At 39.6% G+C, this 23,135-nt stretch overlaps 1 protein-coding gene across 2 annotated transcripts in view; it reads right to left on the bottom strand.

Annotated features, from left to right (window-relative positions):
- NCAM2 (neural cell adhesion molecule 2) overlaps positions 1 to 13,006 on the bottom strand; it is a 249,976-nt gene extending 236,970 nt beyond the window's left edge. For both annotated transcript variants that reach the window (XM_079305097.1, XM_079305098.1), the window contains exon 1: positions 12,795 to 13,006. In XM_079305097.1, coding sequence (XP_079161223.1) covers positions 12,795 to 12,846 — 52 coding nt within the window. In that variant the 5' untranslated portion in view covers positions 12,847 to 13,006. The remainder of the gene's footprint in view (positions 1 to 12,794) is intronic.
- Between the last annotated feature and the right edge of the window lie 10,129 nt (positions 13,007 to 23,135).

Genomic DNA, 23,135 nt, shown 5'->3' with positions numbered 1-23,135 from the left:
ATGCAGTGTCAGAATAGTGAAAGGTGAACATAAACATTAAAATACATGTCTTACAGGTTATTTTCACCCACAGTAGGGTGTTCATTTGGCTTTGTGCTGTTCTCTTTTGTTTTTTTTTTTTTTTGTCTGTATTCCTCTCCCTTACCCCTGCCAATGTCTTTTCCCACCAAAAATCACATTTCCATTTTGATTTCCAGACTTCTGAAAGAACCACCAAGCATTCTCCTCAATCTGCAGATTTAAATAAAGATTTCTGAGGGATACTCCTTAGGATACTCAGGATTCTAAGGAAATGCCAAATCAAGCCCACCAAACATTCCAGCCTCAGCTTAGGCCTATTTAAGACAGAGTTCCTGGAATTAACATGCACAGCACCAAACAACAACAGTAAAACCAATTTACAATCAGCACCTATTTTCATGTCAGTTTGGACTCTGTATCACATCATAAAATAAATCAGGGTGACTGTTAAAGCACTGAAATGAAATCAAAATAGTTGGTTCAATTCTGGATTCATGATGGACTCTGACTTTTCTCAAGTTTCTTTAAGATTCATTTCACATCAATTAAGGAAGAAAAAACTGTAGGGGCATAACTTCACTTATATTTTAATTCTTACACAGAGGTATTTCTAGAACAATTAAACTCAGATGGTCAATTTTTTTTTTTTTTTTTTTTGTATAAAATGTTTACTGTGAAAAGTAGCTTTTCCTTCACTGTGCAGGTTTTTTTTCCCAACAGCTGCTTAGAAAACCTTATATTCTCATTTCTGCTGTTTTAGTAATTCTTTGTCATAGACACGTGCAGCTATTTTTAGGGGCAAATTTCAGAAAAACATCAGGTAACAGAATCTTAAGAGCAGGGATTGTCTTCCAGTCTTTTCAGTGCTGTGTGTAACTTTGTGTGATGTGTTCATTATGAAAACATATCCATGGAAAGGGTTGTAAAGCACTGAAACAGACTTCCCAGAAAAGTGGTGGAGTCACCATCTCTGGAAGCATTCAAAAAATGGGTGACTATGGCAGAGGACACTGTTTAGTGGTGAATGTGGTGGTGATTCTGGCTTGATATTTGATAGTCTTTGACAACTTTAACGATATTATGATTCTATAAAAACACCTCTGGACTATGAAAACAGAACACTCTTTTAGCAGCCCTACCCCTTAAAAACAAACAAACAAAAAAAAAAACTAGTAAAAAACAACATCAAAAAACCCAAACAAACAAAACAAAAAATAAACAGAAAACCCCCACCACTGACCAGGAAACATCTCTTGTTGGAGAACATGAATCAGGGCTCCTCCTTCCTTAATGATTGAGTTTCCCCTCTCTCCTGCCATTAGAACTTTTTTTTTGGTCAAATGTCCATAAAAGCAATCTGATAATTCAGTCATTTTCATAGGAAAAAACTGACAATCACTGCAGAAATTTTTTTACATTAATTTCTACAGGATTTTCTACAGGAAGACAGATAAGGATGCTACTTATTTAATACCTGTAGGTCACAGGAAATAGAGTTGCTGTACTTTTGAAGATAAATGTTTTGGCTGCAGTGCTACCTTGCATTGACTTACATATCTAAAGACTAAGAATATCTAAAAACCTTTGAGAACACTCTTCAGTGAGCTTTACAGTCTGGAAAATAGTCACAAACATATTTAAGGTGCAACAAAGCAATAACAACATTCACTAATCACACTAAAAAAAGAGTAACATTTCTTTAGAATAGCTTTTATAATATTTACATGATAACAAAGTTTTTCTTTTAATTTTCTGGTATACTCACTGGCTGCAGTCATCTGTACTGTTTTAAAATGAGCATAGAGGAACAGAAACCAGAACTCCATCTAACAGCAGAAGGGCTTTTCCCTTGGAAAGGATAGTTTCTGGGTTTGCTTAGCTGTGCTTGTTTGTTTTATTCCTAAATCATATAATATGTAATAAAAAATGAAAAATTTATTATTCACAGAGAAGTCTATTTCTTTTCATCACTATTTTTACTATTTACTTAATAGTTTCCCCAGCCATATTTGCTCTTTTATGCAGCAGATAAAGTGTTCATTCATGTACCTAGGACCACCAAAAAAAAAAAAGGCTGTCAGTGTGGCATAAAGGGCTGCACAGAGTGAAATGGGTAATTCCTGAGATTTTAGAACATATAAGAATCTTTTGATTTAAACTAATGTTTGCAAATGATAAAAAAACTTGAATATAAGATCAAAATTATTTTTTACATTAGGAGCACATACAAAAACCATGCACTCAGAACTGTATCATGCACTCACAGAATTGAAAATCACTATAATGACAGTAAAAAGAATTCTATAAATTTTCTTCCAAGAATGGTAAAATCAGAGTAAGTCTACCACAAGTTTAGAAGAACTATATAGAAAACACCACCTCTGAGAGAGTCCTCAAACCCAACAACACAAATTTTATACATACACAGGCTGTATAATCCAAAAACAGAATTCTAATCCATGGAAACGCAATGTGCAGGTGCTGGAAAGGATTATTTTGACTAAATGCTAGAAGCTGTTGAGCCCAATGTGTGGAATTGGCATAAACTGGCACAAGTCAGTGGAACATCTGAACGCTCAGACAGTGGCACTTACAAACCTGAAGGCATGACCTGAATACTGAACATCTAAAGAACAATTTTGACCAGTGTCACAAAGCCACAGACCAAAACAAACAAGTAAATCAAAGCTCTCAAAAACTCTAGCAAAATCAAGTGATGAATTGAGTGATGAATTTGCATACTGAATGGTAAACTTCTCAACACAGTTACAGCCTGGGCTGCAGCAGTGACCGTGATGATTAATTACAATTTTTTGCCTATGTTCCAAGAGGGAGACAATGCAACAAGTAGTTTACAATATTTACAATGTATCCTTGCATTTGTTTTTAAAAAGCACAGAGAAAAACACTGTTTTTGTCTCTTGCACTTTACCTCTTGAATCTGGCACACCAGAACACCCCTTTAGTTTCCAGTTATTCTGTGCTCTTGGATCAGTCCCACACTTTTTCAGCACTACTTATAAACATGCCCACTACTTAAATATACATGAAGTTAGAGCTTGATTTTTCTATTCTTCACTGAAACAAAATTCCCACATACTTATATGGAATTTATACAACTCCTGAAAGCTTTAATCAGACTCTGAAAAGTGCAATCAGTACAACCCCTGAAACACTCGACTTCAGTGGGAGTTCCGTGGCTGCAGGGTGTGCACAGTTCTATTAGCAGAACTCATCTCACATAGCTCCATTTTCCTTAAATAAAAGAAAATAAAAGTCTGGAGATGTGGTATTCATATTATACTACAGAAAGTCTCCACTGGGAGAAGTCAGCATAAGCTTTTGTTTGATTCAGATTTTGGGTATTGCTCCCCAACAGAGAAAGCACAGGAGTACATGAACTGCTGAATTATTTATTACAGACAGCAATGCCCAGCTGGATACAATTCATCCTAAATTCCAAAAATGAATAAGACAAGATTTTAAAAATTAGAATTCAGGAACAAAAAACCAAACAGAAAGCAGCAAGACCAAAGACTATTGCAAAACAGAGATTCCTTACACCAGATCATTCAGGTGAGTAGCAAAAAACACATTTAAATGTTGGGCAATGTTGTCTTTGCAATTCCTTATTACTGAGAAAATAAAATTTAAAAAAAAAGTCAAATAAATGCAAAGAATTTAAGGCTGCACTATATAAGAACTAGTGCAGACTCACTTTAAGTGCTGTAAGCAGTTTTGGCTACCTCAATATAGGAATTGTGTTATATTAGACAGCATGCAATAGAGAGCAATAAGGATAGTGAAGGGTTTGAAGGGGAAGCTGTATGAGGAGTGGATGAGGTTACTTGGTCTGTTCAGCCTGGAGAAGAGACTGAGGGAAGAGATCACTGCAGTTACAACTTCCTTGTGAGGGGCAGAGGAGAGGCAGGCACTGATCTCTGCTCTGTGGTGACAGGGACAGAATCTGAGGTAATGGCTGGAGCTGTGTCAGGGGAGGTTTAGGTTGGACATCAGGAAAAGATTTTTCACCCAGAGGGTGGCTGGGCACTGGAACAGGCTCCCTGGACAAGTGGCCACAGCACCAAACCTGACAGAGTTCAAGGAGCATTTGGACAGTGCTCTGTGGCACATGGTGGGATTCCTGGGGTGTCCTGCACAGGACCAGGGGTTGGAAACCACGATCCCAGTGAGTCCCTTCTAAATCAGGACATTCTAGGATTCTGAACCAACTTAAGACTAACAATACTTCTTCCCTCCTCTTTGTACGCTTGAGTCACTGCTTTTTTGGTCAGAAATTAATTTTCATTCTGAAGGGTTGGTTTTGGTTTGCTTGGTTGGTTTTGTTTTTTGATTTTTTTCAATCAATCAGTCTATATCCATTCACTCATGTATCAAGCTTTCTTTTAAAGTACCTCTGTTCTTTCCATATGCTCATCCCTAGGAATCAACTTTCTAGCAATCAAATCTCTCTCAGCATTTATTTCACCAGGATTACTGCTAGACCAGTGTGCCCCTTGTAAGGCACAACTTACAATACTCATTGTTGTACAAAAGAAATACTTAAAACAAGGAAGCTTTTTTTACAATTGGCCTGATGCAGATCAGCTTAAAATTCAAGTAACTCACATTACCATTGGTTAAATTGAAATAACTACTACCAAAAGAGCAGGAAAATAAAATGCTTTTAAAAAAAGTAATTTACTGGAAAGCCCATGAATGTAACATGTAGTTCTGAGTCCATCACATAAGAGATGGGCAGCTTCTCTGTTATGTGCAATTATGAATGCCACAGAAAAGTCAAGTAAGGAACTGGTACAGTGTTCCACTACTTACAACACCACAACTAAAGGACTGAACATTATTTTTTCAGAGTTCTTTTTCTCTTGTGTAAGTTGTTGACATACTGTACCAAGCAGATCAAAGTACTGGCAGATTTAAGAACAAATTCAAGCAACAAAGATCTGCCAAGATCATTAAGGAAGATCACATAGATATAACCTGACATATCCCTGAGCATTGTAGGTGCACTGACAGAATCACACTCTTCCTGTTCTGTACTTACCTGCTCTTTTATGACTCCTGCTTTGAGTCTCAGTTGAGGTCACTGGAGTATATCAATCTTTTTCTGATCCAGTAAGTGTATTAGTTTATGAGAATGGTATGTTCAAGAACTTCTTAAAAAAATGCTGTATTATGATACTCCAGATAACTGATCTCCAGTACATTTAATATACCCTCATTTGTTATCCTCTTACTCATAAATTAACTACACTGGATCTGTAGTTTATTTTGCTTTGACTAATTAAAATAACACTGTCAATATTATCACAATACCACTGCACTTTGATAACATATTTTCTGTTACAATAAAAAAATCCTTTTATCTTTAGTTAAATAAACTATTAGTAATAAGAGGCAATTCCCTCCTATTTATATCTATCTGTATCACATCTGTATGTGTTTCTGGTTTTAAATATTGTATTATTTTAGCCATGGACCTGAGTTCATGCAAGCCAAATTCAGCTGCAATACAAAGGTCTACAAAGTTAATGGGTTTGAAATTACTTGCAACTTGACTGAATCTAGTACAACATCTTTTAGTAGCAAGAAAATTGCTGGCAATAAGTGTTTTTAATCTGAATTCATACTATGCTCCAAATATCACTTCTTGGGCAAAGTAGTCAGGACTTCCTGTGTGATTTCCAAGCATGAATCTTGGATCATAGTTGGTATTGCTCCTTAGGCTACAAGTGCAAAGCAAACAGTTGAGTATTAAGTAATGGGAAACATCATCTTGAAAAGAAATGTTTCATTTGTATCCTTATAAGTCATTCATATGCTACAGCTCTGCCTATTGCTGAATTATGAGGTAATGCATCAGCTTTTGTCAGCTGTTTAGCAATACTACTCAGGTAATTAGAACATTAAATGAAAACCAGTGCAGCCTTCTAAAGTCACAATATAAATTTTGTGGGGAGGAAAAATTTAACTCGGAAAAATGAAAATGAGCCACTTGTATTTCCCTTTTTTTTTTTTTTTTACTGAGAGCCACTACATCATAAATGAACATAAATTAACATATCAAAGATCTATGCTTTTTATGGAAAGCTAGTTCTTGAAGGAACTTGTATAGTTAAGAGGATATTTATTTCAGTAATGATAGGCAAGACTACGAAAGAGGCTGACAAAACCTCAATAGTACTACATGCTGCTTCCCAATTTTATCTGGATGTTATCCATCCAGAAACTGGATATTTCAGACAAGATTAAGCTTGGGCCATGGAAAGTGGCAACAAATTACACCTTTGGTTAGTAGATCTCCAGGTTTGCCAAACAGGTTTCTGAAAGACTTGTTCTCCTCATCCTATTTGCAATGATCTTTATGCATCGCATTAAAGAGCAGGTGAAATCAAACAACTGCATTTTTTCTTTTCCAGAAGAGGCAGGAAGCAGGTAAAATATTTCTGCAGGTGTTTACCTGCAACTTTTTAGCATTCTTCTTAAAGGAGACTTTACTGTCTCATTTCTTCCCAGATTAACCTACTTGAGACAGCAAAATAAATGCTTCTAAAGAATAGGTCCTTATCTGTGGTGCAAACACAAACAACTCAATGGACATTCTCCTATAAGTAGAACTAGTAGAGTTTGGCTACAGTCATAGAATGGCTCAGATTGGAAGTGATTTTAAAGATCATCTCATTCCAAATCCACTGTCATGGGCAGGGACACTTCTCACTAGACCAGGTTGCTCAGAGCTTCACCCAGCCTGGACTTGAACAATCCCAGGGACGAGGCATCCCCACCTTAGTGAGTCCTGTTCCAGTGCCTCCCAAATCCCAATATCTAAGTACCAAGTCATAAATAACTCATTCTGCAGTAGATCATTAGACTTGTAGTTCAGGCAATTACTCCCATGCACTCATTAATAATCCAGTTGCTAATGAACAAACGCAAAGAGAGGAATGTTCTGTTAATCACGATTTCCTCAATCATAACACGGGCATAAATGGACATGTTGCCTATCTCATGCCATTTCAAAAATAAAAGCTGGTTACCTCCTGCCATTTCAAGAGACGCTTTCACATACTCCAGTGAGCCCACTTAGAATCAATGGATTCCTGCAAGAATGGAGCCACTCAAATGCAGGACACTCAAAGGCTTGTCAGTCTTGTGAAGGATTTCTAACAGTGTTGGTGCCTGTGTTCTTTGTGTCCTTTCCACACAACTTTTATTAACACTTATGTGGATTTCTTTTCCTGTACGCAAGTATTTTAATACTGCAAGATGTCACCACAAAGAGCTGGAACCAGATAAATAACTTTCCCTGTTTTCCATCTTTTTATTCAATAAACTAAAAGGCAGATTTTCTGCTCATCTACAGGGAAAAAAAAAACAACACATAAAATGTCTTCTCCAATTAATGATATCATCAGTCAACAGGTAACAAACAATGCAAAAGTTCAGGCATGTAACAAAATAAGAACCTTGTTACCTTTATTTTTGAAGGCACCTCATTAAAGATTTTATAGCATAACACAAAGCATCTGAAGAGTATCTTGCTTTCTTAAGTTAACTCATTAGTTTCCTGATATCCTTTAAAAATATACAAATCTTTTCAAACACAGTTTTAAGAGGAACTGAGCTACAAAAGCAGTAAAAATATTTTATTAAAGAATGCAGAATTACATCACTGAAGCTGGACATCCTCAAAATCTTGAGGTAATAGCAAGTAGTGTTCTGAATGCCCTATTTAATACTAAAAATGATTCTGAGTTTTAAACTAGTTACTAAAAATTGAATATTCCAGTCAAATACCTTAACTAAGAAGCAGTTAAATACACCAAGGGGAAAACCTCAACATTAGGTCAAAATTAGGTCATGATGAATTGCTTAGGTCAAAATAAAAACTGGTGTTAATATGTAAGTCACCAGTAGGCCTGGATCTAGTCCGTAAGACTCCAACAAGCCTCCAGATTTGGACACCTCAGGTTATCTGTAAGTTCTTCCTCCAGTCTCTCCTATTTCTGAATTTCAAGAGACTTTGAAAATGAGATTCAAATGACTTGTAGAACTTCAGGATACACTTCATCAGTTATACTGCCCTTATTTCTTAAGAGAAATGTGTATGCTAAAAAAAAAAAAAAAAAACAAACAAAAAAACCCAAAAAAACCCACAACAAAATGCTCCACCAAAACCAGACAACAAACAAAACAACACCAAGCAAACAAATAAACATCTGGCATGAATTAGTTGATATAAACTGTTTGAAAGCTGAATACCAGCCATTATCCAGACTCTTTACCTGGAGAGGTTCATATCCTACTCTTTCAATAACAGATTTTCAACTCACAGACACAAATTACAATGAAGTTAGAACATGTGCTTCCCCAAATGTCATATTAACTTGACTCAATTGTACTGGACTCAAATGGCATGTGCTGAATGTAACTCTGGGATTACTGGAGTAAATTGAAGGAAAATCAGTAAGTAAACATGAACTACTTGCAAAAGGTGTCTCAAAGAAAAGGTCAGTGAAAGGGCAAACAAATACTGCATTTGTTCTCAAAATATTTATTGAAGAAGGTGGCCATGAAAGGCAAATAATACATAAATTAATCTTAACAATCCAACAGCATTTCCACAGATAAAAATAATGAGTTATCTAAATAAGTGTGCTGTGCTGTAAAAGTCCAAATGATGCTATTCAACCCCGTAGACAGGACTTTAAAGTCTGTGTCCATTACTTTATCCTTTATATGTTTCATGATTTAGAGCTACTGCAAATGATAAAAGTATCTCTAATTCTATTTGTATGGGAGTGCATGAAATAAAGCTCTCTACATATTTCTCATCTGCCTGTTTTTAAGTTGATGTTTCAAAATTCCTCATCAGTTCAGGTTTAGTGTCAAGTAGATATTTTGATTCTCATATTTACCAGAAAAGGAGAACGTAGCCTAAAATAGAAAAATCAAACATTATTTTGTCAGATTTTTGTTTGCTTAGAATGGTGAAAACAAGAAGGAAAAATAACAGTTTTATTTTAATCTTAGTGCAGTTGTACAAATCAGCTGGTAGTAGAAAACAATGTCTGGTTAAAATCTCAGTATCTGCTTCAGATTTCAGTGTACAATCAGAATAAAACAGTAGCTTTATTAATTATTTGTTTTATAATTTGCTTACTTAATCCAGTAAGCAAAATCATTGATTTCAAAAATTCCAAATGTCATGGGTTCACTACTCAAAAAGCAGCAGGGTTCTGACTAGTGGAGAATAAGACACACATGCATCTTCCTAGGGGGATGTTCCTCATTAACAAGCAGTCCCTTTAAAGCACTTGTAAAGAGAAACTCTTCAGGAAAAACAAGAAACTTTGTATCAAAGTAGTGAAAAGCAACTTCAAGCACAATGTACTCACTCCTATGAATCTCCTGTACCAGCACGAAATAGACTAAATTCTACAAGCAAATCATTTCCTACTGCAACTTCAAAAAAAAACTGCTAACCTAAAGAAAAATGTACTATGCAGTGGTAAAACAAATAGGATTTATAATCTGGGAATATGTCCATTTCATCCACTTCAAGTCAGTGTCCTCAGACTCTGGTAAAAAACTTCTTTATAACTGCATATCTTAAAAGGCAGATTTACAGAGTGCAGTATGCTCTTTTTTGGTTTGTGGTATGGTGGGGAGTCTGTATGTGTGTGTTTTGTTTCACTTTCTTTCGATTTTTATTAAAGCAAAACTAATTCAAGCTGGATAAATTGTCTGGACAGCTTTGAAAGGTTAAGAAAAAAATCCTTTTGTTTTAGCATAATAACACTGCCAGTTAAACTCCTCCCTTATGATGAAATTAGGAGAGGGAATATTTGGCCCTGGTAGATAATTATGACATTCATAAGCTCTTAACATAAGGGGCTGGGGGAGGGGATGGCTGTCTGCTACTTGTTCTCAAACTGCTCTGATTTTCTGGAACAGAACAAATACAGCACAGTTCCCTCTCTCTCCAATCTTAAACACCAGCACTTCTCAAAGAAAAGGCTTCAGTCATTCTTCATAAAATCTACTGCAGCTATATCCTTCAAAATAGAAATTCTGAACCTAGGACTTTCAACATTTTCAAAGCAAATGATCCAAAAGTAGTTACTGACTTTTTCTTAGCCATCCAAACTATCTAATAAGTCATAATCATTTAATACTCACATAATAATGCTTTTCTTAAAAATAACCCAGAAAAGTAACCCTCACAAGCACCACAAACTTGATTTGATGACGTAATTTGATGTTACCCATCATTGCATTCCCAAAAAAAAAAAAAAAAAAAAAAAAGTGAAAAAAAGATAATCTCAAGAGTTTTTGGAATAACCTCTCAAATTATTTGATTCATTTCAAGTAATGTTCAAGATTACTTCAAGATGGTGTCAAAAAATGTTCTCCCATTCCCATTTACTATGCCCTACTGTGGATTGAGGGTGCACGTTTCTGCTATTTCTACACTCAGTTAAAAAAACTACTCTTCCTCTGCCAATGCAAGTCCCTTTCTTTATTAAAAAGAATAAAATGAAGCTGTTTCTTTAAATTGAGGGAAATAGCTTACTATCAATATTAGGTTTATTCAGCTTTCCTCCTCTTCTTTCCATCCCCCTCTCATATGAATCCTATAATTTTTATAACTCGGCTTAATAGTATCTGTAATTTCACTCCATTATTTATCTCCTGACATCTGTGATAGTACGATACCTAAACTATACAATCCTCCTACGCCGCAGAAATCACACTTCCCAAAGTCGCTTTCCTCCGTCGGAGGAGGCGCATTATTACACCCAGGTAGATCAATGCAAAGCCTGAAGGAAGATTTCCCGTTCTCCTTGCTCCACCTCTGCCATCCCAGCGCCGGCTGCACCGAAAAGCCTCCGGAGCGCTCCCGAATCGCTGCTGCTCGGAGACCGAGGTGGCAACAGCTGGGAAGATTCTGCTATGGAAACTGAGAGCTCCTCTTTGCTAATTGTCGCCGAAAGGAGACGCTGAATGACGAGAGGTTTAGCCACAGATGCACGGAAGGAGCCCTTGGCACCTCAAGGCATGATGACTGACCTCCTCGTCCCTTTCTTAAGCGCAAGAAATCTCGCTGAACCTGCAAACGGCACCGGGGCTGGCACACCCGGCCCCACACAGGACAGACACCGGGCCCGGCACACCGGGGCTGGCACATCCAGCTCATCCCGGCCCCTCGCAGGACACCGGGCCCGGCACACCCGGCCCATCCCAGCCCCGCACGGGACACCGGGCCCGGCACAGCCGGCTCCGCACAGGACAGACACCGGGCCCGGCACAGCCGGCTCCGCACAGGACAGACACCGGGCCCGGCACAGCCGGCTCCGCACAGGACAGACACCGGGCCCGGCACAGCCGGCCCTTGCCCGCCCGCAGCTGAGGGGCGAGGCCGCCCCGTCCCGCGCGCTGCCCGCGCCGCCGTGGAGCTCGGCCGCCCCCTGGTGCCCGGCGGCGGCAGCGCGGCCCGGGGCCGGCCCCCGCCGCTGCCGCTGCCGCCCCGCTGGGGCGTTCGGGCTGGGTGGGGTTTATTCCTCCCCTAAAGCCTCCCCGGGAAGCGGGGCCGCCGCCCAGCCCCTCAGGTGCGGGGAACGAAGCCTGGCACAGGGCAGGGGGCAGCGGCAGCGGGGGCAGGGCCAGCCCCGCGGGGCTCAGCGCTCCGGCCGGACGCCGGGAACTTGTCCGAACAGTTTCCAAACACCGCGGTGGTTATCCCTCATCAGTCTCTTCCAGGAGCACAAATCCTTAAGTAGCCACGCAGGAGACATCCGCAGACAAACAAATGAATAGCTATATAGATATGTCAGCCCCAGAAAACAAACCGAACCCCTTGGCAGCACCACAACCCCCGAGTCCGCGTTTCCCGAATCATGTATGTATATAAATAAATAAATAAATGTGCACATACATATGCAAAGGACGAAGCGTGCCCGGCTCGCCCCGTCGTTCTGCACACCCCTGCTCCCGCGGTGCAATTCCGTGGCACAAGGAATAGGCACCAGGCTATTCCCTGGCACAAGGAATAGGCACCAGGCTATTTCGTGGCACAAGGAATAGGTACCAGACTATTCCCTGGCACAAGGAATAGGCACCTGCACGCAACCTCGCAGCCCCTCCGCGCCTCCTCCGAGCCGGGGCTCGGTGTCCCGGCAGAGCGGGGAAGGTTTTCCGGAGTGGAGAAACCCCGACAGGCAGACTTCAGGTCAGGTTTCTCACGGATTCTACCGCCGGCACTTCTCCCTGCTCCTAAGAAGAAGCCCGCACTGCCTTCCCCGCGAGCAGACGCGGATTTTAAAGACCAGTGCTCGACAGATTTTGTGTAATCGCTTCATCTCTCTCACATACATATCAGGCGCAAATTAAAAAAAATAATAAAAAAGGGACAAAACCCTATGCAAAACAGCTAAGTGCACTTAGCACTGTGCAGCTTTCTTTTTTTCTCCTCATAAATGACACCTCTTGAAGACTAAAAAAGAGAAAAAAAAAAAAAGAGAAAAAAAAAAAAGGTGGGCGATGAAGCAAGTTTTAGGTCCTTCTTAATTTGGTTCCAGGATAATGCATTGCTTTAATTTTTAATATTTTTTTCTCCGTTCCCTTTCCGTTAATTTGAGCGAGCGGACAGCATAGGTAAGAAAAATGTTTAAAATTAAAAAATAAAATTTAAAAAAAAATTAAAAAATTAAAAAATAAAAAAAAAAGGCAAAAGGCAGCCGCGCTCCTACCTTGCCCGCTACTGAGGAGCAATCCGAGCAGGTAGAGAGGCAGGAGGCTCATGTTCAGGAGCTCTCGCCGGTGGACAGTTCCAAGTTGGAGGATGCTCGGCCAGCCCAGGCAAACCCTGCCGCTGCCGCCGCCCGTGTGCGCGCAGCCCCGCACCCGCGGAGCGCCGCTCGCCGAGTGCCGGCCGCGCCTCCCGCGCCGCGCTATATCGGCGGGGCCGCGCCGCGCGCAGGGGGCGGGCGCTCGGCGGGCCGGCGATCCCTCCGCCGCTCGCACCGCCACAGCCGCGAGCCCGCAGATTCCTCCGCCGCTCTCAGAGCTGGCGGCAGCACCGGAGCATCCCACCCTGCATCCAACCCTGCATCCCCTCCTGCATCCAACCCTGCATCCCACCCTGCATCCCACCCTGCATCCCACCCTGCATCCCACTCTGCATCCCCTCCTGCATCCCTTCCCTGTATCCCTGTGCGTGTCTCCCCGCATGCCCGCCCGGGGGGTGAGGCAGCTCCCCCCGCTCGCCACCCGCTCCCCCCGCCGCTGACGGAGGGGACACAGCCTGAAGCGGAGAGGCGGCGGCTTGGCGGAGAATCCCACCGGGAAGCCCCCGGCATCCCGGGAGAGCGCGGGAGCGGCGTTCCGGCTGCCCGCGGGCGGGGATGCTCCCCGGGCTTGGAGTGGCCCTGGCAGGCTGTTTCTTTGCCCCGGGGTCTGCGGGGGCTCGGCGGGTCCCCCGCTCCGCCCGCGGGCCGGGACGCGCCGCTGCGCCCGCGGGAAGCGGCACCGCCGCCAGATTCGCGAACGGGCGCGTCCGTAACTAATCCCGTCGGGTTTGTGTTCATTCAGCTGTCTAGGAATTCACTTGGTTTGACTTCTGTTATTAGTCAGCGGGGAAACATACCTCTGCTATTCAGGGCTGCGTGAAATAAAACCGATAAAAAATAAATTGCTTACCGTTTGGACGCCTTGGTGCTGTCTGGCTGAGGATCTTGCTTTGTAAGGGAAAAAAACCCTCAACCTGCATAAAGGGGTGGGTTTTTGTCCAGCTTGACTTTGAAGAGGTAATTCTTTTTGAGGGGGTTAATTAAGCTATAGGCTCCAAAGCAGCTTCCATAAATTTGTCACCTTACCACCTGTATGATATATGGAAGGAGATAGAAGTAGATTTATATTAATGTGAAGCAGTGATAGTGGATAATAAAGGATTAATCCAAATTAACACATCCCTAATATTTTTTCCCAACCGTTCCTTTGCCCTTTTCAAGAGGATTTGGGGAGGAGGAAGGAGACAAGAAGTTCCTTTGCAGCAAACTAATATGAACGACATGCTCAGTATCTTCAGCTTGGCTCCCGCTACACAGTAGACTACAAAATTCTGAAATATAGGAACAAGAAATATTTTTCTGAGAAGGGCAAGATAGGGGATAAAGTCCAAATTCTTTCCCCAGAGGGTGACTTTGGGGCACTATGGAATGTGGACAGAAAATGCTGGTAGAGGGGAATGTGAGGGCTTTGTGCCATTGGCTGGTTGATCTACACCATGTAAATCAGAGCCATATCGCTCAGCTCCACACCTCACGGTCCTGCTCTTAAGCTAAAGATTTTGTAATATAGTGTAAAAGGAACAGATTCATATATATTTAAGTGGAATTGAACTGATGTTCCTCATACAGGTTTGGAAATCCAAAATATGGCAGCCTCAGCAAAACCTTACAGGTCAAAATGGAATTTATATTTAGGAGGTGCTGTGCTCATTAATGTCGTGAGAGATGGTTAATTGCAGGAACTTTTGGCTGCGGCCTTTAGTGCAGGTTCAGGAAAGCTCAGCAAAGGAAATTTCTGGGGACATTTTCCCAGGTTAGAAGGTTCCATTAGCCCTAGTACCCATCTACAGAAATAGACATCATTAATAAAATAATATTGAAAGGTAATGAAAACAATCATTAGATAAAAACCTTAAAAATAAAAATAAAACTCGCTTGGCAAAAAGCAATAAACACTCACTATTAAGTAGGTAGGGTGACAGTTTTACCAGATTTATCTTTAATGTTTCGGAGCATTTCCATACAGCAGAAGTGGAATAATTGTAGAAAACAAAAAGGAGTTCTAATAATTAAAACCAAATAGCTTGTACATATACCTGATCATCTGTTATAGTCTACTTTAGTTGAGGGTCAGAAGCACCTTCATCTGCACAGGTTCAAAGAATGAAATCCATGTACACATGCCCCACCACAACACAGATGTTTCTTGCCCATAAGAATGCTGCTATCCCAAGTTTGCTTATTATCAATTATCAATATCATGAGAATTTCACCAGTCTAGGATCTGAGTGACTATTTCTTGCTTCTTTGAAATGAGGTGAGGATGCTCCTATTCCAAACAGGATTCCTTGTCCTGTGAGTTCTGCCTAGTTACTTGTCTGCAGCAGTCACCCGAGCACATCATGTAGTCTGTCCACTACACATTGGTACAGTATTTGGAGAAATCTGTTGTCAGTCCAGTTTTCAAGGAAAAGAGGAGCATGTTTTTTCACTGCTCTGAAGCAATGGAGTAAAACAACAAAAGATGAGTCTAAATCTCAATCATATTCTTGTAATACCACTGTGAAATACAGAGACCTCACTGGAGGAAGAGGCAGCAGCTGGTTTGCCCATCAGTAGCATGTAGCTCAATGTACTCTGTCACATATCCCTCCTAAAAGGTATATTAGGCTATATTTAGGTTCCTCTTCCACTGTGGACAGAGAGAGGAGGGGAGGAGAGGACAAAGCAGGTTTTCATTGTTTCTGCTGCTTATGGAACAGCTCATTAGTTAGAAAATAAAATCTGCAAAAAAAGCATCTCACAGTGAACCACAACAGCAAATCATGCTGAGGTCATGCAAACAGGGATTAGAGACATGCAGAAATACAGCTCAAATTTTCTGCCATCCGAATCTATATGACTCTTGGTGCTCATGACCATACATTAAATGAACCAAAAGATGAGAATTTCAAAGTGCTTGTAAAACATTAATTGGTACCAGTAGCGCTAGACCTGTATTATTTCCTGTGCTTTGGTTTATAGCATTATTCCTTAGAGTGTGATGTTTATTGGGGGAAGGCTGACATGGGGTTTAATGGCTGTGCTTCATCTACGGCATTAGAAAACATGATTTCTGGATAATATCATGTGCAACAATTATGCTGGCAGAAAACAAACATGTCTTCATGCTATGTAAGTTTTAAAATCAAGAGCAGAAACAAACTACAGTGGATATTATCCCATGTGAACTGCTAAGAGGAGCAGCATCAAGAAGTATAATGATCATTCTGCTGGGGCAATTATTTCAAAGGCGAGGAAAGTCGACTTTGATAGGTTCTCAAAGCAATTAAAATGCAACTCCAGTGACTGGAAAGTCTTGCCAGAAAAATCTCAGGGGAAAAGAAGGGGAAGTATTACCTCATGTTGCATGTTTGATTGCTCCCTTAGATCTTTTGGGGTATCACACTCAGAATCGAAGTGGATATATCTGTAAGTTCTCTGTCTTTCACACAGTAGCCTCCAGCTTTCACAACTGTGCTACATGTGCAGCTTTTCTCCCACAAAGATTTACTAGCTGTGAAGTTTGCAAAAAGACAGCAAGAATTAATTTTCCCCCATGTTGCTTACTTGTTTTGCTCAGTGAGATTATTTATACGGGAGTCTATCCTCCCATATGAATAAAAGCAGCAGAATTAGGCTCTGGCAACAGAAACATTTCAAGCTCTCAACACTACACTTGAGTCAGTTTACAAGAACTGAGGATCTGTAAACTTGCTGTGACTGAACTTGTCAAGAAACATCTCCATGGTGTTTTTACAAGGATTATTTTATTTTTAAGTTGATTGATGATTGCATGTTCAATGCAAATGTAATTAAATATAGAAACTGAAATCTTGGTGATGATTCAATAATGGATATTTATACTGGAATACATGTTCCTCAGTGGACATCCAAGTTGCCAGGAGATCCAGCTGGATTTGCTTACATGTCTTCAAAACTTAAATGTTAAGGGAGCACCTTAAAATTAGCTAAGAATTTTAGGGGACCGTATGGCAATGGCACAGTTACAAAAAAAGGAAAAAAAACACAGAGATCGTATATCTGAAAATAGCTGGAGAGGAGTTGTAAGGAAATTGGCACATCTTGTGAGCAATTGTCAAATGTTTTGTGGGGCAGGAAAGAATAGAAAAAAGACAAAATACCCCTTCTTAGTAGCACAATATGTTGCCCTTTCAAGAAAATGCCTTCTGCCTATAAGGTAATTTTCAGAGGTGCTTATGGACCAAATTGCTGATCGTCTCCAAAGTGAATAATTATCCCAACTAGGATGCTTTCCTATGAAAACTGCAAACACAATTGAAGTGGCACTAAGATAAATTATACAACAGTGAACAGAAGCATTATTGTGGTGAGGAAATGATGCACAATAAACAGAGGAGTTTCATAAATGTTTACACCACGTTTATGTTTCGAGTTCTTATCATCTTATAAAGATCTTTCATAAAGATATAACTTCCATAAAGATCTAAAATTACTATCAGTTTGGATAAACATTTTATGAGAAAGAGACAAACCCTTTGTTTCCACTCTGTTTTGAGTCACTTTTAAGTAAAGAATTCTCCTTTCTGCTAGAGAAATTATTCAGATACTAAGAGATTCGCAGACTTTGTGTAGGGGGGAGGATAATTCTCTGTATCATTTCTGGAACTGAATAAAAGCAAGGACAAATGTAAAATAAATTTGTCCAGGTAAAGATGGCTGCTTAAGTTTTGGAGATAGCAAGGTTGCTTGAAGTACAGTGTGCTAATTTGGTTACAATATAAAACGTGCTGATGAAGAAATCGATACACTGAATTTATATGTCTGAAGGAAGCATCATACACTTCTGTGTCTGGTGCAGCAAAAGTAGCATTTGAGAGATGAGACAAGTTAACTTCTGTGGACTCTGGAGGCAGATTTCCGTATGTTCCATGTTCCCACATTTCTATATGTGTGACTTCATTCCTCTTCTCAGATCAGTCGCTCAAAAACTATGAACCAGCAACAGTTATTACCCCATCACTATCAGGTACAGATATTTGGGCAAGATTATGGACACGTTTATTATTTTACCTGAGAATGAGACTGCCGGTGTTAAGATGCTCCAGCTGGCTCTCATGTAACTGCCTACATATTCAGCAACATGGCAGCTGTGTACTTTTTCTCTTTTATAGGTACTTATGAACAGACTTTTTCATGGTAGCTCCCTTCTTTCATATCAGTTAGGAGTGGTTTATTTCATACAATTTCCAGAGCAAAGATGCTTTCTTTATTTTTTTCCCAAGTTAGGAATGTTATGAACACTACCAAATGATGTTTCATAAACTGCTACATTTCCTTAACTCATTAGAACTTTAACCTTCATGCCTGACGAGTGAAAAAACCTGGTTTTAGTTACTCAAGTCCCACCAGCCATTTGTTGCTATCTCTTCAATGAAAACTATTCATCCATGAACCATAATCCCAGATCATGTAAGTAATAATATCTGGTTTAGTGCAACATCAGTTAATTTAATTGAAGGGACTTTCAAGAATATTTTATTACTGAAGCACTGAAGAAGAGACAACAAGATTTTCTGGCCTGAGCCAAGATGTGCAGAAGTTATTTCAGCATGTGTAATAGCAAAGAATGGTTGCTACATGGTGAGAATGTGAAGAGCAGTTGTTTTTAAAGGGGTTGTGTGTGCAAAACACAAACCTTTCTCAGCTGCTGTTCTGTGACTGTGAAACTTGTTCCCTGCAGTGCTTTGAATCATGATGAATTTCAGAGACATGCAGAACAAAATTTAAATCACCCTTATTGAGCCATCCATGCTTTCATTAAGAACAAAGACTAAAAACATACAAAACTGCAGACCAAGGTAAGGTGACCTATAGAATGTAAAATTAGACATAAAGGGAAAAGTTTATGGATATCTTTGGGTTACAGTCCTATATTGTGTTGTGGGTGGACTAGAAGCCAAAATGAGCTGGCAAGGTGTGTTTGCAACCCAGAGCCCCCCGTGTGCTGGGCTGAGCCAGAGCCCCGTGGGCAGCAGGGCAGGGAGGGGATTCTGCCCCTCTGCCCCTCTGCTGAGACCCCACCTGCAGGGCTGCATCCAGCTCTGGGCTCAGCACAGCAAGGACAGGGACCTGCTGGAGCCAGCCCAGAGGAGGCACCAAGGGGAGCAGAGGGATGGAGCAGCTCTGCTGGGAGGAAAGGCTGGGAGAGCTGGGATTGCTCAGCCTGGAACAGAGAAGGGGCTGGGGTGAGCTAACTGTGATCTTTGTGTACCTGAAGGGAGCCAACAGGAAAGATGTAGAGAGACTATTTACAGGTGCCTGGAGTGACAGAACAAGGGGGAATGACTTCAAACTGAAAGAAAGCAGGTTTAGATTACATAGTAGGAAGAAATTCCTCCATGTGAGGGTGGTGAGGCTCTGGTACAAGTTGTGGATGTCCCACTCTTGAAGTGTTCAAGGTCAAGGGAGATGGTTCTCTGAGCAACCTGGTCTAGTGGCAGGTGACCCTGCCCATGGCAGGAGGTTGGAATGAAATGACCTTTAAGGTCTCTTCCAACCGTGGCCATTCTGTGATTCTGTAAAATATGCTGTACATTTTAAGTACTGCCCAGAATTAGAATATCTGGGACTCGCAGCTATCTGACTACCAGACATCACTTTTCCCATTTTCATTGGAATTGGTTAATTGCTGGCTTATATGTGATACAAGTGAGCAAAGACTGTCAACAGTCAGTGAAATCTTTATGGAAATGAATAGAATACATCTTTATTTATATACATTAATTAGCCTGAAGGAAATGCAACACATGATTTTGAGTTTATTCATTTTTTCCAAGTGGTAAAAGAACCATCCAATTGCTGACATCTCCATTCTCAAAATGGTCATGATGAAAGTGCTTAGCTGTGATTTCATGAAGAGATCAACCAATAAATAATGATAGAAAATCCAAGAAAACATGGGTTTTAGTGTAAGACTTTTATGAAAGCATGTGATCTAAACCCCATAATTTATACCCACACTTATCTTTTAATTCAATTTCAGACCTACAACTTCAGAAGCTCTTATTCATGAGGAGGCATCTGCTGCTTTAATGAGATATTCTGAGCTCTTGACATCTTCAAGCATATTGATGTACAGCAAGTGGTTTCAAAGGTTAACCGTGTTGGTTACACAACATTTTCTTTCATTAGTTTTACATTGGATGAGTTTTGAAAGATTAGAGTGCTCAGTTTGATTTCTCAACATTCTGCATTTCAAGAATAAACATTCTCTTATATCTTTTCTGAATGAGATGATCCCAATTTACCAATATCACCTGCTTTTCTTCCTTCTTTTGTAACATGTTTTTTCATTCTCCTTCTATATCTGTTATAAATCTTAGTAAGGTGAGGAATTAAGCATACTACTATACATGAGAATGACTTCTGATTTATAAGGAATTATTTTTACACACAGAGGTAATGTTTTTTTTAAGAGCTGCCATAGGCACATTTCAACTGACTTCAAACTTAGATTGTAATACCACACATCTTCCATAACTTAAGAAAAAATATAAATTGTCTTTGTGTAAAAATTTAAAACTCACAAGATCCTTAAGAAGAACATAAAATTCCCTTTCATTGCTTGCTTGTTCAGCTTTTCAAAGTAAATAATGAATATTTTCTAATAAATAATTTGAGTTGGGGAATGCCAGAGTGTTAGGAAATTTGTCTTAAAAAGAAGGGGAAAATATTGTATTTCTAAGCATATCTATGCTATCCAAAGTACATAGATACATAAAATAGGATTTTTCTTAGGAGATACATAATTTTTCCAGAGTTTTTCAGCCATTCAAGATTTAGGTTTTTTATTACCCACATTAACAGAGTCTGCTATACCAAGAACAGTAGTTATGGAGCCATAAATCTTGTAGGGCAATAAAATTTTTTTTGCTCAAGGAAAAGCACACTTAAAAGATATCTAACTTAAAACAGGGAAGCAAACAACCAGCATACTTACATATATTGCTCAGAAATGTACTGAGATCTCACTTATCTAAAATAATAATGGTTGTGTTTGCAACACATTTTTGCTTATCCCTTTTTTATTTAAAATTTCTTCTGTGTGGACATAGTTACAGTTAAATAACAAGGAGGGAAAAATGCATTTTGAAAGAGAATTTTTGCACCAACTTTAACAGAGGTAAAATTTGAACACATTTTTTAAATTGCATGAATAATGTTTATTTGGGAGTAGTGGCATTTGGGATACTTATTGCACAAAAAAACCTTTTTCTATAGATCTCTCTGTAGGAAACTGAAAACTTGAGAAGATCTATCTGGAAAATAGTCATTAACATATATGAAGCCTAACTTTCCCTGACTTTTATGAGAACAGACCTTCTCTTGAAGCAGTTGTAAATTATGTCCTCAAAGACAGATTTTCCAGGTGATTCAGTTCCTGTTTCCAGGCACATATGATGACCCTGCAAGTATCCAGGCTCTTTAAACTTGGACAATTCCACAGTGGTAGTTATGCCCCAGAATAGCTGGAAGCACAGTAAATGAGATCAATTCTCAGGCATAATTTCAGAAATTTCTTTAGACATAGCATTTAATGATATTTTCAAAATTATCTGTCTCTTACAGCTTCATGAGTAAAAGCTTCTGAGTTTTAGATACATCATTTGAAAACAAAACAGAACCAAAACAAACAAACAAGCAAAAAATTTAAAATCTCACATTTGCCATGGACAAAGCATGATGCTGCAAAATATTTACATTACTGCAGAAGAAGCAAGATTATAAGGCAAAACAAACTAGAATATCTTTTTTCTACAACTGTTCCAATAACACTGATGAAATCATCAGTTATGTTTTTGACAAGCAAGAGAAATCAGTGTACTGAATATAGTGCTGTGCTGACTTGTACTTCATAGGAAAAAGAAAGGGTGGAGGATTGGGAAGGATCAATATCTTTCAGAGGAAGAGTTATAAAGGAAATATTACAAAAGGGACTAATAAAAATACTATTTTTTTCCTTGAGGATTTTCTGTTTGTTTCTTGCATTTAGAAACTCAGCAGAACTTCACCAAAACTGATTTAGGACTGGATTGCTCTCTCTGCTCACAGCACTATAAGGGATCAAGATGTATTGACAAGATTTGGAAACACAAAGTAAAATCTCTGTGGCATTGTCCACTTTCGACCTAGGGTACTTACTGAAGTAAAAATTATTTTCTTTTTTGTTTTGGGAGTATCCTTGTTAGTGGAAAACATGGTGAATGAGACACATTTGGAGCACTGGGTTGCCCAGTACAAAAGAAAGAGAGACAAGCTGGAGTAAGACCAACAAAGGGCCACAAGGGTAATTAAAGCCTTGGAGCATCTGATATGCAAGAGAAGGATGAGAAAACAATGAGGATTCAGCCTGGAAATAAAAGGTTCAGGGAAGATTTTATTCGTCTGTAAAATTTTTATGGAGGATAGGAAAGAAGATGAAGCCAGAAACTTCTCAGCACTGTCCAGTAATAGAGCAAGGGACAAAAATAATTAATTCAATCTTACCATAGTATTTTCCTTTCTCTCAGCATCCTGGTTGCCTCCAGAACATTTCCTCCTATTGAGTTCCATGATGCCAGAGACAGCAGCCAGAGAGGGTGTTAAGAGGTGTTCTGGTTTTTCATTTGAGTTAATTGCCAACTAAATTTCTACTTGAAAAAAGAGAAACATTAATGTAATCTTCCCTTTTTTCTTCCTAATAGCATCCTTCTTGTGAAATTTCAAACAGTCATAAAAATTGTTCAGCGTGAACTCTTGAATTGCATTTTTTATGCATGATTAATTTAAATAATAATAGTAATTATTAATAAGATCCGGGAAAGCATGAAATTCTTAAAAACAAAACAAAACAACAACAACAAAAAAGGACTGCTAAAAAAGAACAAATGACTATTTGATTTAGGCAAATCATACTATGTATTAGAAATGTCACTTAAAAGAAGTCACCCTCAGTTCAGACTGTCTATAGCTCCAGTAGTAAAATAAATCTGTGAGAGCCTTGGGGAAAATTATGAGGCATCAGAACCTCTATTCAATAAATTTTGTTTGCTCTTGTGAGATGTCTCTGACCAAGGTAGTGCTTTAGCTCACTTTTAGGGGTAGGGTCATCAGCCTTATATGTGTTTTTTATGTTACTGCACAAAAAATTGTTTTCAGGGTGATTCTTTGATAAGAGCTAGTAGTCAGTCTCTGGTTTAATCCTTAATATCCATATCTTATTAATTTTTCTTAATTCTA

Source organism: Erithacus rubecula (genome assembly GCF_903797595.1).
Source record: "Erithacus rubecula genome assembly, chromosome: 1".
NCBI classification, from domain to species: domain Eukaryota; kingdom Metazoa; phylum Chordata; class Aves; order Passeriformes; family Muscicapidae; genus Erithacus; species Erithacus rubecula.
The sequence above is the reverse complement of the archived record's forward strand: the minus strand, read 5'-3'. Positions and strand labels throughout refer to the sequence as shown.